Below are 13,014 nucleotides of genomic sequence, written 5' to 3' on the forward strand. Positions count from 1 at the left end.
TACCAAAGCTGCAATGCTCTGCTCATGAGGTAAGGGCATGCCTAATCAGGAGAACTACTGTAGAGGAAGCTCTGCTCACTGGTATATAGGTGCTCAGAGGTAATAATAGATAAAATTAGTGAGTAACCTCGGCACTCTAAATCTCCCAGACTAAGTCAGTAAGTCACAACGGATAGTAATGCAAAATCACTCTTTATTGGTCCGTATTAAGAAATTTTTTTTTTCATAAGCATATATGTTTTTGTCCAAAACAAGTTACAAATGACGTTTCGGCCTGAGCCTTCGTCAGATTGGACTTATCTGCATGTAATCATGAAAAATGACAATAATCAGTATCACATAAGAGTGAGAGAACAATAACATAAACTCGAACAATGTAGAGGTACAATTGGGATGCAGCAAAAAAATTGCAACACAGCAAGAAATGAAACACATGATACAAATGTCATAATACAGTACAAGGTCAATATAGTAATGACAAATATGGGGTCAGAGTAGGCTTAGAAAGCTCTGGTACGAAAGAGATGTCAATCATAAAGTAACATGTGCAGTAGGTGTAGAGCTACACTATGCATGGCAGAGCTAATGGGTAGACCGACCATAGAAAAAGAACGGAGAAAAAGTGGAGAAAAAATGGAGAAAAAATGGAGAAGAAGTGGAGAAAAAGTGGAGAAAAAGTGGAGAAAAAATGGAGAAAAAATGGAGAAAAAGTGGAGAAAAAGTGGAGAAAAAGTGGAGAAAATGTGGAGAAAAAATGTAGAAAAAGTGGAGAAAAAGTGGAGAAAAAGTGGAGAAAAAATGTAGAAAAAGTGGAGAAAAAGTGGAGAAAAAAATGTAGAAAAAGTGGAGAAAAAGTGGAGAAAAAATGTAGAAAAAATGTAGAAAAAGTGGAGAAAAAGTGGAGAAAAAGTGGAGAAAAAATGTAGAAAAAGTGGAGAAAAAGTGGAGAAAAAGTGGAGAAAAAATGTAGAAAAAGTGGAGAAAAAGTGGAGAAAAAGTGGAGAAAAAGTGGAGAAAAAATGTAGAAAAAGTGGAGAAAAAGTGGAGAAAAAGTGGAGAAAAAATGGAGAAAAAGTGGAGAAAAAGTGGAGAAAAAATGGAGAAAAAGTGGAGAAAAAGTGGAGAAAAAGTGGAGAAGTGGAGAAAAAGTGGAGAAAAAGTGGAGAAAAAGTGGAGAAGTGGAGAAGAAGTGGAGAAGTGGAGAAGAAGTGGAGAAGAAGTGGAGAAGTGTTTGTTCATGCCAGATGGGAGATAAATAATTTTTTACCGGCGCTGTCATTTACTGTAACGTGATCATCGGTGTATGGTGTATACCTGTGATCACGTAAGCGGGGACCGGAAAAACCGTCCTGAATCATGATCTCCAGGGTCTCAGCTAGCCCTGAAACCCCGGAGATTTTCTGACGCCGGGGGGCGTTATTCACTTATTTCTGCCTGCTGTTTATAAACGGCAGATCAGAATAAGGCTACATTAACACGACCGATCCATTTTTGTGGTCCGCAAAAAACAGTCCGTTTTTTTCACGGGTGCATCCGTGTGGCATCCGTTTCCGTTCCGTAGACGGTCCGTATGTCATCTGTTTGTCATCCGTGTGCCTTCCGTTTTTTTTGTGTTCTGCAAAAAAACTGAATGAGGGTAAATGCATAAATTTACCCAGGATCCATAGCTTCATCCTACATGAGGCGGTCACATGTTCACTCCAGTGCCATTTTCTACTGCTTTTCACAGCGTAGAGTGCTCTGGTGATTTTCTTGTGCTTGTGCACTTCATATCAGTCTTTTCTGTCATTATAATGGCAGAAAGACACATAATGTCCCACTCTCCTGCATTTTGTAATTTTGCACCCTTTGGTGGCTTTTATGTGGCACTAAGGGGTGCTTAGCTTTGTATTTAGCCAAAAAAATGAAAAAAAAAAAATGTCGTAGGGTTCCCCCTAGTTTTGTAGCCAGCTAGGGTAAAGCAGACGGCTGCAGCCTGCAGACCACAGCTGGCAACCTCACCTTGGCTGGTAATCCAAAACTGAGGGCACCCCATGCTGTTATTTTAAATTAAATAAATAATTTTAAAAAAAAAACACGTAGGGGTCCCCCCAAAATTGGATCACCAGCCAAGGTCAAGCAGACAGCTGGGGTCTGATATTCTCAGACTAGGGAGGTCCATGGTTATTGGACTCTCCCCAGCCTAAAAATAGCAGGCCGCAGCCGCCCCAGAAGTGGCGCATCCATTAGATGTGCCAATCCTGGTGCTTCGCCCCAGCTCATCCCGCGCCCTGGTGCGGTGGCAAACGGGGTAATATATGGGTTAATACCAGATGTGTAATGTCACCTGGCATCAAGCCCTGGGGTTGGTGAGGTCAGGTGTCTATCAGATACCCGACATCACCAACCCAGTCAGTAATAAAAAAAAATAGACGACAAACACATTTTTATTTGAAAAAACACTCCCCAACACATTCCCTCTTTAACCAATTTATTACAAAGAAAAACAAATCCAGGTCTGCTGTAATCCAAGGGGTTGCCATGACGATCCACACTGTCCCAGTCAATGAAGAGCAGGATGTTCCCCATTGGCTGGGAGAGCAGTGCAGTGACCTGAGCTAACATCAATGGGTCAGCCCAGGTCACTGCAGGGGATGACAAGTGCTGCTGTCAGCGAGGTACATTACCTGCGCTGATCTCCTGCACTGCTTACAGCACCTGTCACTGAGTTCAATGACCGGCGCCTTCACACCAAGTATCGCGAGAGGCCCGTGACGTCACCGCTAGTCAGTCTTGGGTCGGAAGCGAGAGGTGATGTGACAAGCGGCGGCCATGGAGGACAGTGACAGCGCTGAGGTCGGGATGGCGGGACTTCATCACCGCAGGTAAGCCGAGCGGGACCATGTGTGTGTGTGTGTGTGTATGTGTATGTATGTGTACATGCCGCGGGCAGGAGGGGGCGGAGCGAGCTGAGCGGGGAAGTGTGGGCTTCCTGCACGTAACTAGGATAAACATCGGGTTACTAACCAAAGCGCTTTGGTTGGATACCCGATGTTTATCTTGGTTACCAGCTTCTGGCAGGCTGCCAGTGATGGCTCCTGCACACTGTAGCTGTAAAAAGCCCTGCTTTTTGCTGCTAGAACCGTTCTCGAACGTATCTAGAACTATCGAATTTTAGCAAAAAGCTCGAGTTCTAGTTCGATCTCGAACAGCCCCAAAATCACTCAAGCCGCGAACTGGAGAACCACGAACCTCGCTCAACTCTACTCCCTACCAGTCGTACACATTGCCAAGCTCCGCACACCTCGTACACACACGGCTCCGCTCCATACACCTCGTACACACACGGCTCCGCTCCATACACCTCGTACACACACGGCTCCGCTCCGTACACCTCGTACACACACTGCTCCGCTCCGTACACCTCGTACACATACGGCTCCGCTCCGTACACCTCGTACATACACGGCTCCGCTCCGTACACCTCGTACACACACTGCTCCGCTCCGTACACCTCGTACACACACGGCTCTGCTACATTCACACTGTAAACCCCTCCTGACCCCACACATAAACTTCCCCTCATCCAGCACCATGACACCCAGCACAGCAGAGTCCTGCATACACTGAGGAGCTGATCATGTGACCCCCCTGACTCCTCCCCTCCATGTGACATCATCACAGGTCCTGGAAGCACAGAGCAGCCATATATCTAGTGTGCGGCTCTGCAGGAGGAGGTGTGTGGAGATTCCCCATTACTGGGCTCAGGCTCCATACACATTAGATGCTGGGGGAGAACAATCGCTCTATAGAAGAGAATTCTCCTGATTGCCCCGTGAAGGATGGATATGGACAGGGACAAGATGGCGGAGAGGATATTACACCTCACCCTAGAGATCCTCTTCCGGCTTACTGGAGAGGTGAGAGATTCTGATGACGTCACATTACACCATTCTTATCTATGGGAATAACAGATGGACAGAACTGGAGAGGTGAGGACTCTGGAAATGTCTGGAGTGAGATTTCTTACTGTGTCTCTCCATAACCAGGATTACACAGTAGTGAAGAAGACCTCTAGTGAGCGCTGTCAGGACCCTGTGTCTGAGGGATGGGGAAGACCCCTGAGCCCAATCACGGGGCCTCCACCTCACCCCCCGATACATGAGGACATCAATGACCAGAAGATCCTAGAACTCACCTACAAGATGATTGAGCTGCTGACTGGAGAGGTGACACTGCTGGGAATGCTGGGACATTATACAGTAACGCTATGAAGGGATCGGGGGTGACGGTGTCATTGTATGTGTCAGGTTCCTATAAGGTGTCAGGACGTCACCGTCTATTTCTCCATGGAGGAGTGGGAGTATTTAGAAGGACACAAAGATCTGTACAAGGACGTCATGATGGAGGATCCCCGGCCCCTCACATCACCAGGTAATAGACAGGACTAAATACACACGGCCTATAATTATCTGTATGTAAGGAATGAATTCAGTCCCTGTATGTGTCTCCTCCAGGTCTATCCAGTAAGAGGACAACACCAGAGAGATGTCCCCGTCCTCTTCTCCCACAGGACTGTAAACAAAAAGATCCCGATGTTCCTCAGGATCATCAGGTAGATGGAGAGAAGGGGCCATGAAATCTCCCTATGATGTGTAGACGGCTGTGAAGGTCTTGTGCTCAGTCTTGTTTTATCCTCCAGTATTATATGTGTTATCCTTGTGTAATGAGAGCGGTGGAGATGGCAGGATTAGAGCTGATCATAGATGTGACTTCTCCATCTGTCTGTGACTTTTACAATATTTGTTTCAGGGGGAAGATCTGACCCATATTAATTCTACAGAGACATATGTGAGGGGTGATGAGCGGAGTAAGGAGGAGATTCCTACAGATAATCGCCCAGGTGAGTAGTGACCACTAAATGCAGAGAAGTCACAGATTCCTCTCATTCAGCAGCTGCTACAATGTGGGACTAAGAAGAAGGAACAAAACTTATTACTAATGATAAGAGAGTAACTAAAATGCCTGTTACTCAATTTTAGCTGATCAGATGCTCAGAAGAGTTTGATGCAAGTAACAAGCATTATGAAAAGTCAATAATTGGGCAGTTCGGGTCTCTGCACACAGCCAGCGTGCCATAAACGGAGCAGTTCCTGCTGGAAGGATGGCGGGTTATTTTGGTCACACAACATCTGAGAACATGGTTTTATTCTCCGGGAAAGCTATTCAGAGACTGAAAATGGCTCTCTGAGGTGTCTGGACACATCATGCAGTGAAGGAAGCCTGTGCATTGTGGTTGTTGTTTCAATGATGAAATATCCGAGCACCCACGATACTCGGCCAAGCTTCGTGAGTACCCGAGCACCCCAATGCTCGATCATGTGATGCGTAGTGCCAAGCATGAATGCTCATCACTATTTATTATAATAGGTGTGGAAAAATGTTGCTATACACTGAACAGGACAGGTACGGAGGCGGTCATCCAGTCCCCAACAGGTATCCTGCGTGTGTCCTGTCAGTTGGTTACATGAGACGGTTGCTTCGCTCTCTTGTACGGAGTATGGCAACATTTTTCTACACTTGATTGTCAGATTGAGCCAGAGTTCAGCTCTGGAGGTGATAATTTACAGATAAATTTAGGAAATTACTAAATATCAAAATTGTCCCCACTACATTACGTCCCTCAGCATTGATCAGGAGGCCAGTATGTCACCTATTATTTCAACTTCTAAGATCATTCAGTTACCAGAGCTTACTTATGGACGTACTTAGTGGATTTACTTCTGACTCTTTTAGAAATAGGTTTGTGGTCTTTTACAGGAATCCTTAATGCATTCATGTATGTAATCAACTTTGACTTAATGACCCAGTAGAATAGTTAGACTTTTCATAGACGTTTTGGGCAGAATTTAGGTTCACCCAAAACTGGGGGGGGGGGGGGAGGGAGAGTATGTGATCAAGAATAAAGATAAATAAGAGAAGCATTCCTCTGTAGAGATGACTGAACAAAAAAAAAAAAATTCCGAGTTTGGGTGCTGTTTGTATGCTAACCACTCAGGGTCGTCAGGTACGCTCGTTGCTCGGCCCATTGGGTGCTGCTTGCAGTCTCTGAATGGCTCTGACAGGAGGTAAAAGCAACATTTTCGGATCCCCCATCCTCCTCCCCTGGAAATGTTCTGTTTATGACTGGTCAGTTCAGCTCTCCGCCCAAATACGGCCAATCATTAACTTTTAATAAGATTCGGGCTCCAAGATCAGGTTCAGGTCAATTCTGGATACTGAACTTTATCTAAAGTCTGGCTGAACCCAGCGAACCCGAACTTTTATTTATGGGTTCGCTCATTTTTATTAATCGTCACTCACAGCCCCTGCTGCTTTGTTGCTTATCTCCGGCCTTTCTGTACTTGACTGCAGTCATAATGTGCCATATACAACATGTGAGCGCTGCAGCCCATCACTGTCCTCACAGTATATGTGCTACAATGCTCATGTGTAATATCGGGCTCGTCATCACAGGAGCTAAGTAGACTAACACCAGAGAAGAGCACTAAAGTGGTAGCCTTGAAATGGCAATGGATTCAACAAGCGAGTAATGCTTATATTCATTTATCACTTTCTCCCTTAACCCACTTGTTTGACAACTCAAGAAAATCGCTTTACAAATTAATTAGCAATTCAAGTTTTAGACTTTCTACAAAGTCAGAGCTTCCTCATATATAATCTCACTGCTCCTCCATTCTACTCTAAAATGCATGTGGCTGTCAGGGATTGTGCCGGACAGCCCCCCCTAGTAATACTGACTGACAGCCTCATTTATGATTCTCCACTGAGGGTCTTACTACAAAATAGTGGTGACTGACACTGTGAGACATGAACCTAGGAAGATGCTGAATTCAACACTGAATTGGAAAACTGCTAGAGCCGATCCTGGTGGCCTGACATCATTATCTACTGGTTCTTGCTCCGTGGTCTTCGGTTAGAATGTGAACTGTTTTGTCACCAGTACCTTAGTGAATAATCAAATTTTGTAACATGATTTACAATTTTAATGGACATTTTATATAATTAGAAAAACTATTTCCAAGTTTAAATTATTGAAAAAGTAATAAAAGTGTTATTCTTGGCAGATGACTGTAATAGGAGATTAGAGGGACTTCTGACATCTTCAGACTTTCAATCATCTGATCTTTGTGGGCCACAAGACACAAATAATGCAATGTTCTTCATCTCAGCTGTATCCTCGGTGCTTCACAGCAAAGATCTACCATCTGTTCCTATTAAACAGGTCCTATCTATTGATTCATCACAGGCTATTACAGAAAATAAAAGTCGCAGAAGGGATGTTAGAAGTATAATAGAAAAGAAGACCTTTTCATGTTCCGAGTGTGGGAAATCTTTTAAGCATCAATCAAACCTTGTTCCACATAGGAGAACTCACACAGGGGAGAAGCCATATCCATGTCCAGAATGTGGAAAATGTTTTGCAAAGAAATCAACTCTTCTTGCACATCAGAGAACTCACACAGGCGAGAAGCCATTTTCATGTTTGGAATGTGGGAAATGTTTTGCAGAAAAATCAAAACTTATTATACATCAGAGAATTCACACCGGGGAGAAACCATTTTCATGTTCAGAATGTGGGAAATGTTTTCCAGTGAATGCAGCTCTTCGTAAACATCATAGAACTCACACAGGGGAGAAGCCTTATTCATGTTCGCAGTGTGGGAAAGATTTTAATCAGCCATCAAATCTTCATATACATCAGAGAATTCACACAGGGGAGAAGCCGTATTCGTGTTCGCATTGTGGGAAAGATTTTAATCAGACATCAAGTCTTCATATACATCAGAGAATTCACACAGGGGAGAGGCCATATTCATGCTCAGACTGTGGGAAACGTTTTGTGCGTAAACCAGATTTGGTTTACCATAAAAAAACTCATGTAGGGAAGAAGCAATATCTATGTTGAGATTTGTGGAAAATGCTGTTCCTTCAAAACAACTATTGTTAAACATCAAAGAGCTCATCTAATATATAAAGATGTGTGTGTGTGTGTGTGTGTGTGTGTGTGTATATGTATATATCCGGGATTGGCATCTGCACCGTCACAGCTACAGCCACAAAATGTTGCACACTCACACGTCTGGACCCTGAGTGCGTCATAGGTTATGTTGTGAGGTGAAATTTTAACACCGCACATTCCAATTTACCAATCAATTTTTCCCCTATCTACATAATGGGGAAAAAGTGAAATGAAAAGTGTATCCGCACCGTCGCATTTACAATCACGAAATTTTGCACAGACACCTCTTGTGACCCAGGGAACGTCGTAGACTATGTTTTGACAGGAAAATTTAACCCCGCGCTTTAAAGTTACTCTCAAAAAACCATGCCTCTATTAAAGTAAATGGAGCCTGGAACTACAGGTTATTAGTAGGAGCTGTGAATGGTTGTTATAGGAAAAAAGACATAGTATAAGAAGCTTATATGTGAGGTACTAAGATGTTGGTGGGGAGATGGATAGAGAGAGACAGACAGGGAAAGAGACAGAGAGAGACAGACAGAGACAAACGGGGAAAGAGACAGACTTGGAAAGAGACAGACCTGGAAAGAGACAGATGGGGAAAGAGATAGATGGGGAAAGAGACAGACAGACATGCAGACAGGGACAAAGACAGGCAGACAGGGAAGGAGGAGAGAGACAAAGATAGATGGGGAATGACACAGACCTTGATAGAGACAGACGGGGAAAGAGACAGGCAGACAGGGAAAGAGACAGACAGGAAAAGACAGACAAAGGGACGGAGAGACAGACGGGGAAAGAGACAGTCCTGGGAAAGAGACAAACCTAGAAAGACACAGATGGGGAGAGAAACAGAGAGATAGAGACAGACAAAAAAAGAGACAGGCAGACGGGGAAAGACACATACAGGGAAAGAGACAGACTGGGAAAGAGACAGACCTGGAAAGAGACAGACGGAGCACATTACAATACAAACGCATGGAACGGATTACTTTTTCCACTCCTTTTAGCACAGATTTTTTCCGCATTAAAGAGACGGTTCTTCGATTCATTCCCCTCCTTCAACAAGACACCACACTTAATTCCATTCTTTCACAGGGGGTTAATGTGGTTGCTAAAAGAGCACGGACCATTGGCAATTTGGTTGCACCAAGCATGTATATAACTAATACCCCCAAAAAAACCTGGCTGAGTACCGTGGGTTCCCACAAATGCGGCTCCCATCGTTGCAGTCTGTGCAATTTTATGCATAAAACTAAATCATTTATGGGAGTTAATAGTGAAAACATCAAGATTAACTCATTCATTAATTGCTCTTCCACACACGTAGTGTACAAAGCAACATGCACCGACTGCGATAAAAATTATATCGGCTGTACCTCTAGATCCTTGTGTCAGAATATCAGAACACATTAGGACCCCTTTACCGGCTCATGACACGATCACTCTTGGCAGTACTCTAGCAAAATAACGCTCGTTGTCAGGTCTTACTAGGCACTTCATAGACTGTTATTCAGCAGATTTTTCCTCCCTTACGATCACAGGCATTGAACATGTCCCTAAACCCCCCCGGGGCGGTGATTGGTTCCAGGCACTGTTACATGCAGAAGCCAAATGGATTCTCAAGCTTGATACTAGATATCCAGGCGGCCTCAATTACCGCTCAGACTTGCGTTACATTTTTTAAACTCTATTACTTTCATATGGATCTTTTTTCTTTATCCCTCTTTCCACCTGTCTTGTCCTGAACCCTATCTCCAAACATTTATCAATTTTTACATATAGTTAGGAATGACATTGGTGAAAAGGGACGAAGGTATTGACTCGTTTTCTACAGGCTGTTAGATGGTATATATACAATGCGAGGGATAGGCATAACGGACATATGATACTTTACACAATGCAAAGATATCGATATTGACAGACTATGACATAGATGAACTTAGTACCGTAATATTGAGCTATGCATTTATTTAAGCACATGTAGATGGATTTTTTTATGCCAGTATACACAGAATATATAGAAAATGGGTCGAGTGTCATTATCATATTCATGGTCTATGTGTTTTTGTGACTCACTTATTTTTACATCCCTTTGAATTAACCCACAGAACAAAAATAGCCAACATGATCCTGTCTTTTCAAAAGTAGCTTTTGCGGAGCCGGTTTGTAGTGATGGTTGCTTGGTGGGATATATCGCAAATGGAGGCTGGGTCTCAGTGCAGGAAAACAATTGGGGTGTCTATCAATAACAACAGATCTACCCATGACATATGCACACAAATAATGCATACAGAGAAAAAAGATAAATGACATATACAACTTTAATTTTTTAATTTATGTATTCCTTGCATATATATGGATATATTATTTTCACATCATCTCTTTATTATTATTATCTTTCTCATATAATAAAAAATTGGAGACGCTAATATGATGATGATTATGGGTCCCCCTCAGTCCCCCCTCCCCCCTCTCCTTTTGAAAAACTAGCTCAAGATGTGAATTCTCTTTTATTATTTTTTCAATTATTTTTTTTCATTTTTTCAATTTTTTTAAATTATCCATATATTTATCCTCTGTTTCGCTATTTACCTTTTCTTGTATGCCATTATTTCAACATAAATTTCCATTTTCGATTATTATTATGACATGATTTATTAGTTTATCCGTTTATACACATATTTCCCTAATACATTTTTATTACAACAGGTATATTCTACACTTCCATTTTTCCCCAAGATATAATAAATATTTATTTATATGGGGAGTCTATTGCTTGTAAACACTACCTTCATCTTCACAATGTCCCTTTATCATGCTTTTCAGGAACTACATAGTTTTCAGATGAATTCATTCAAATTTATATAGCTTAACTTCTTTTGGATATATCCCATTTAATCGTAAATGCATTAGAGACCCCGCCTTCGGTATAGCCGTAATCATCACCCCCCTCCGCTCCCAATTAATACGGAAAAGGTGATCACACCCGCTTTGCAGGTAATTACCGCACTTCCGCTTGATCTCTGTTTCCAGGTTGAAAGTATGTCTATATTAGTTGCCTTCTGTCTAGCATGGGACACTTATGACTAAGGACTCTGTTGGTTTTAATTTTAAGTCCGAAACGCGTCAAGTTTTCCTATGAATTGATATCTGCTTCGGTCCTCACATGGTTTTAAGTTGCACCAATAAAGGAAAAGAAACTTTTATTTTAAGAAGGAATTCGTGCTGGATCCTTTTTTCCTTTTTCCATTCTCTACTGTCCATCCTTACATTCAGCATCATATCACAAAACAAGGAAAGAACGCACAGCTCCTAATACCAATGTAATTAATATCAGGGGATGCTGAAATGTTAAGTAAATTATTCAGAACAAGGAAAACAGCACTTGGCATATAAGAATAGCACTCACTTCAGGCAGTAATAAAAAAACTCAGATTTTATTAGTAAATCACAATAAAAAACCCACATAAAGACAAACACCTGTATATTAAAACAGATGATACCAAGTTCATCCCTATAAAGTGGCAGTCATGCAGAAGATAAATATGAGAATAATATCAACAGTATTTAAACAGGATTACAAAGATGCCAAAGCCATACAAGTAGAACTATGGTGGAATCTACATAGACAAAATCATCATATAATATGTGGCATACAGGAGACCACCCATGATCAATGACTATAAATCTAGGAATGCAGGACTACTCAAAAAAACACAATAATGGCAGGGCAAAATGTATGACACAGGGACAGATGGGGATCCATATCATCTGATTCACCCATACCACTACATTCAGCATCATAGCGTCAGTATAGCACATATGGACCTGTCGAAGTGTAATTAGACACGAAACGGCCGTCGTCCTGGAGGCGGCCTGCACCTAGCTCCTCTCCTGCTTTTTACCATTCACCTGTAATTTAATAAAGATCATTTTGGCATATTTTGCAGAGTGCGGTCTCATCCCTTCTCATGGACTACATATGGATTTCTTCATCTGACCAGACGTGCACCTCTGAGCTGGGATCACGGAGTGCCTGAGCCGATTCTCATGCTTGTGTGACACCCTTAAGGTAACGCTTGGTGGTGCGGGACTTTTTTTCTTCTGTATTTTGCTGTACTGGCTTTACTATATACAGTATAACAAAATCCCAATGGTTGGTTGTCTTTAAATATAAATCACACGTGTGTACCGAATATTTTATATTAATATATACAGTGTACAGTATATACATATTCACCATATCAACAAAGGTATTGGGACAGCTACATATTACACTTACAGAATGTTTTATGGCTTCATACTCTAAATGTAAATCACTGTGACATGGTGTTTGTCTCTAAACTCGCCGAGTGTCATGGTGGGATATAACGCTGTTCACACTACTGAATCTGACACTCCACACTATGCCTTCTCTGGTGCTGCTGAGTTGCACAGACAGGCTCAGGCGTCGACCAGCTGTGTGCTCATTAGCGTTAATCTCTGCTAGCCTGTTGGTTACCTCTGGGATGACATGTTGTGGGAGAACTATCACAGTTACTCCTCGCCTTTTTAAGATGGGACTGTCTTCCTATGCCTACTATAGCTTCTGCTAAACTGGTCCGTGTGTTTTTAACCTTTCAGGTGCTTCATAGGAACTAAGCAATGTTGAGGAAAAAAAATAAATTTTACTTTTTTCCCACACAAATGTTGCTTTTAGCCAAAATTTTGCATTTTCACAAGCCTAAAAGGAGAAATTATTTGCACCAAATAATTTGTTGTACAATTTCTGATTTAGTACAGAGATACCCAGGGCCGTATTTGCCACTAGGCACCCGTGGTCCCGTGCCTAGGGCGACACGTTGCGGGGGGCGGCACTTTCTGGCAGCAAAAAAAAAACAAAAAACCCCATACATTTATTTATTTTTTTTTTTACATCCCCGCCCCCCGTCCCTCCCTCCGTTACACTCGGCTGTGTTCGGGGGGGGTTGAGAGGGAGGAGAGGCGCACTTCTGTCTATTTAAATACAT

The 13,014-nt window shown here is 42.5% G+C and overlaps 2 protein-coding genes across 2 annotated transcripts in view; both read left to right on the forward strand.

The window, feature by feature from the left end:
* Positions 1 to 13,014, forward strand: part of LOC142313009 (uncharacterized) — a 289,249-nt gene that overhangs the window by 244,069 nt on the left and 32,166 nt on the right. The window lies entirely within an intron of this gene.
* On the forward strand, positions 4,306 to 9,523 carry LOC142312337 (uncharacterized). The gene is made up of 4 exons (XM_075351269.1): positions 4,306 to 4,413; positions 4,497 to 4,594; positions 4,792 to 4,882; positions 7,107 to 9,523. The coding sequence occupies exons 1-4, from the start codon at positions 4,329 to 4,331 to the stop codon at positions 7,946 to 7,948; spliced, it is 1,116 nt and encodes a 371-aa protein (XP_075207384.1). The 5' UTR covers positions 4,306 to 4,328; the 3' UTR covers positions 7,949 to 9,523.

Source organism: Anomaloglossus baeobatrachus, chromosome 5 (genome assembly GCF_048569485.1).
Source record: "Anomaloglossus baeobatrachus isolate aAnoBae1 chromosome 5, aAnoBae1.hap1, whole genome shotgun sequence".
NCBI lineage: Eukaryota > Metazoa > Chordata > Amphibia > Anura > Aromobatidae > Anomaloglossus > Anomaloglossus baeobatrachus.

Excerpts from the sequence above, each read along its gene's own strand:
- LOC142312337 (XM_075351269.1), top strand. The coding sequence starts at position 4,329 with ATGGAGGAGTGGGAGTATTTAGAAGGACACAAAGATCTGTACAAGGAC. Across the intron at positions 4,595-4,791 it reads ATGTTCCTCAGGATCATCAG|GGGGAAGATCTGACCCATAT; the intron begins GTAGATGGAGAG and ends TATTTGTTTCAG. Across the intron at positions 4,883-7,106 it reads TCCTACAGATAATCGCCCAG|ATGACTGTAATAGGAGATTA; the intron begins GTGAGTAGTGAC and ends TATTCTTGGCAG.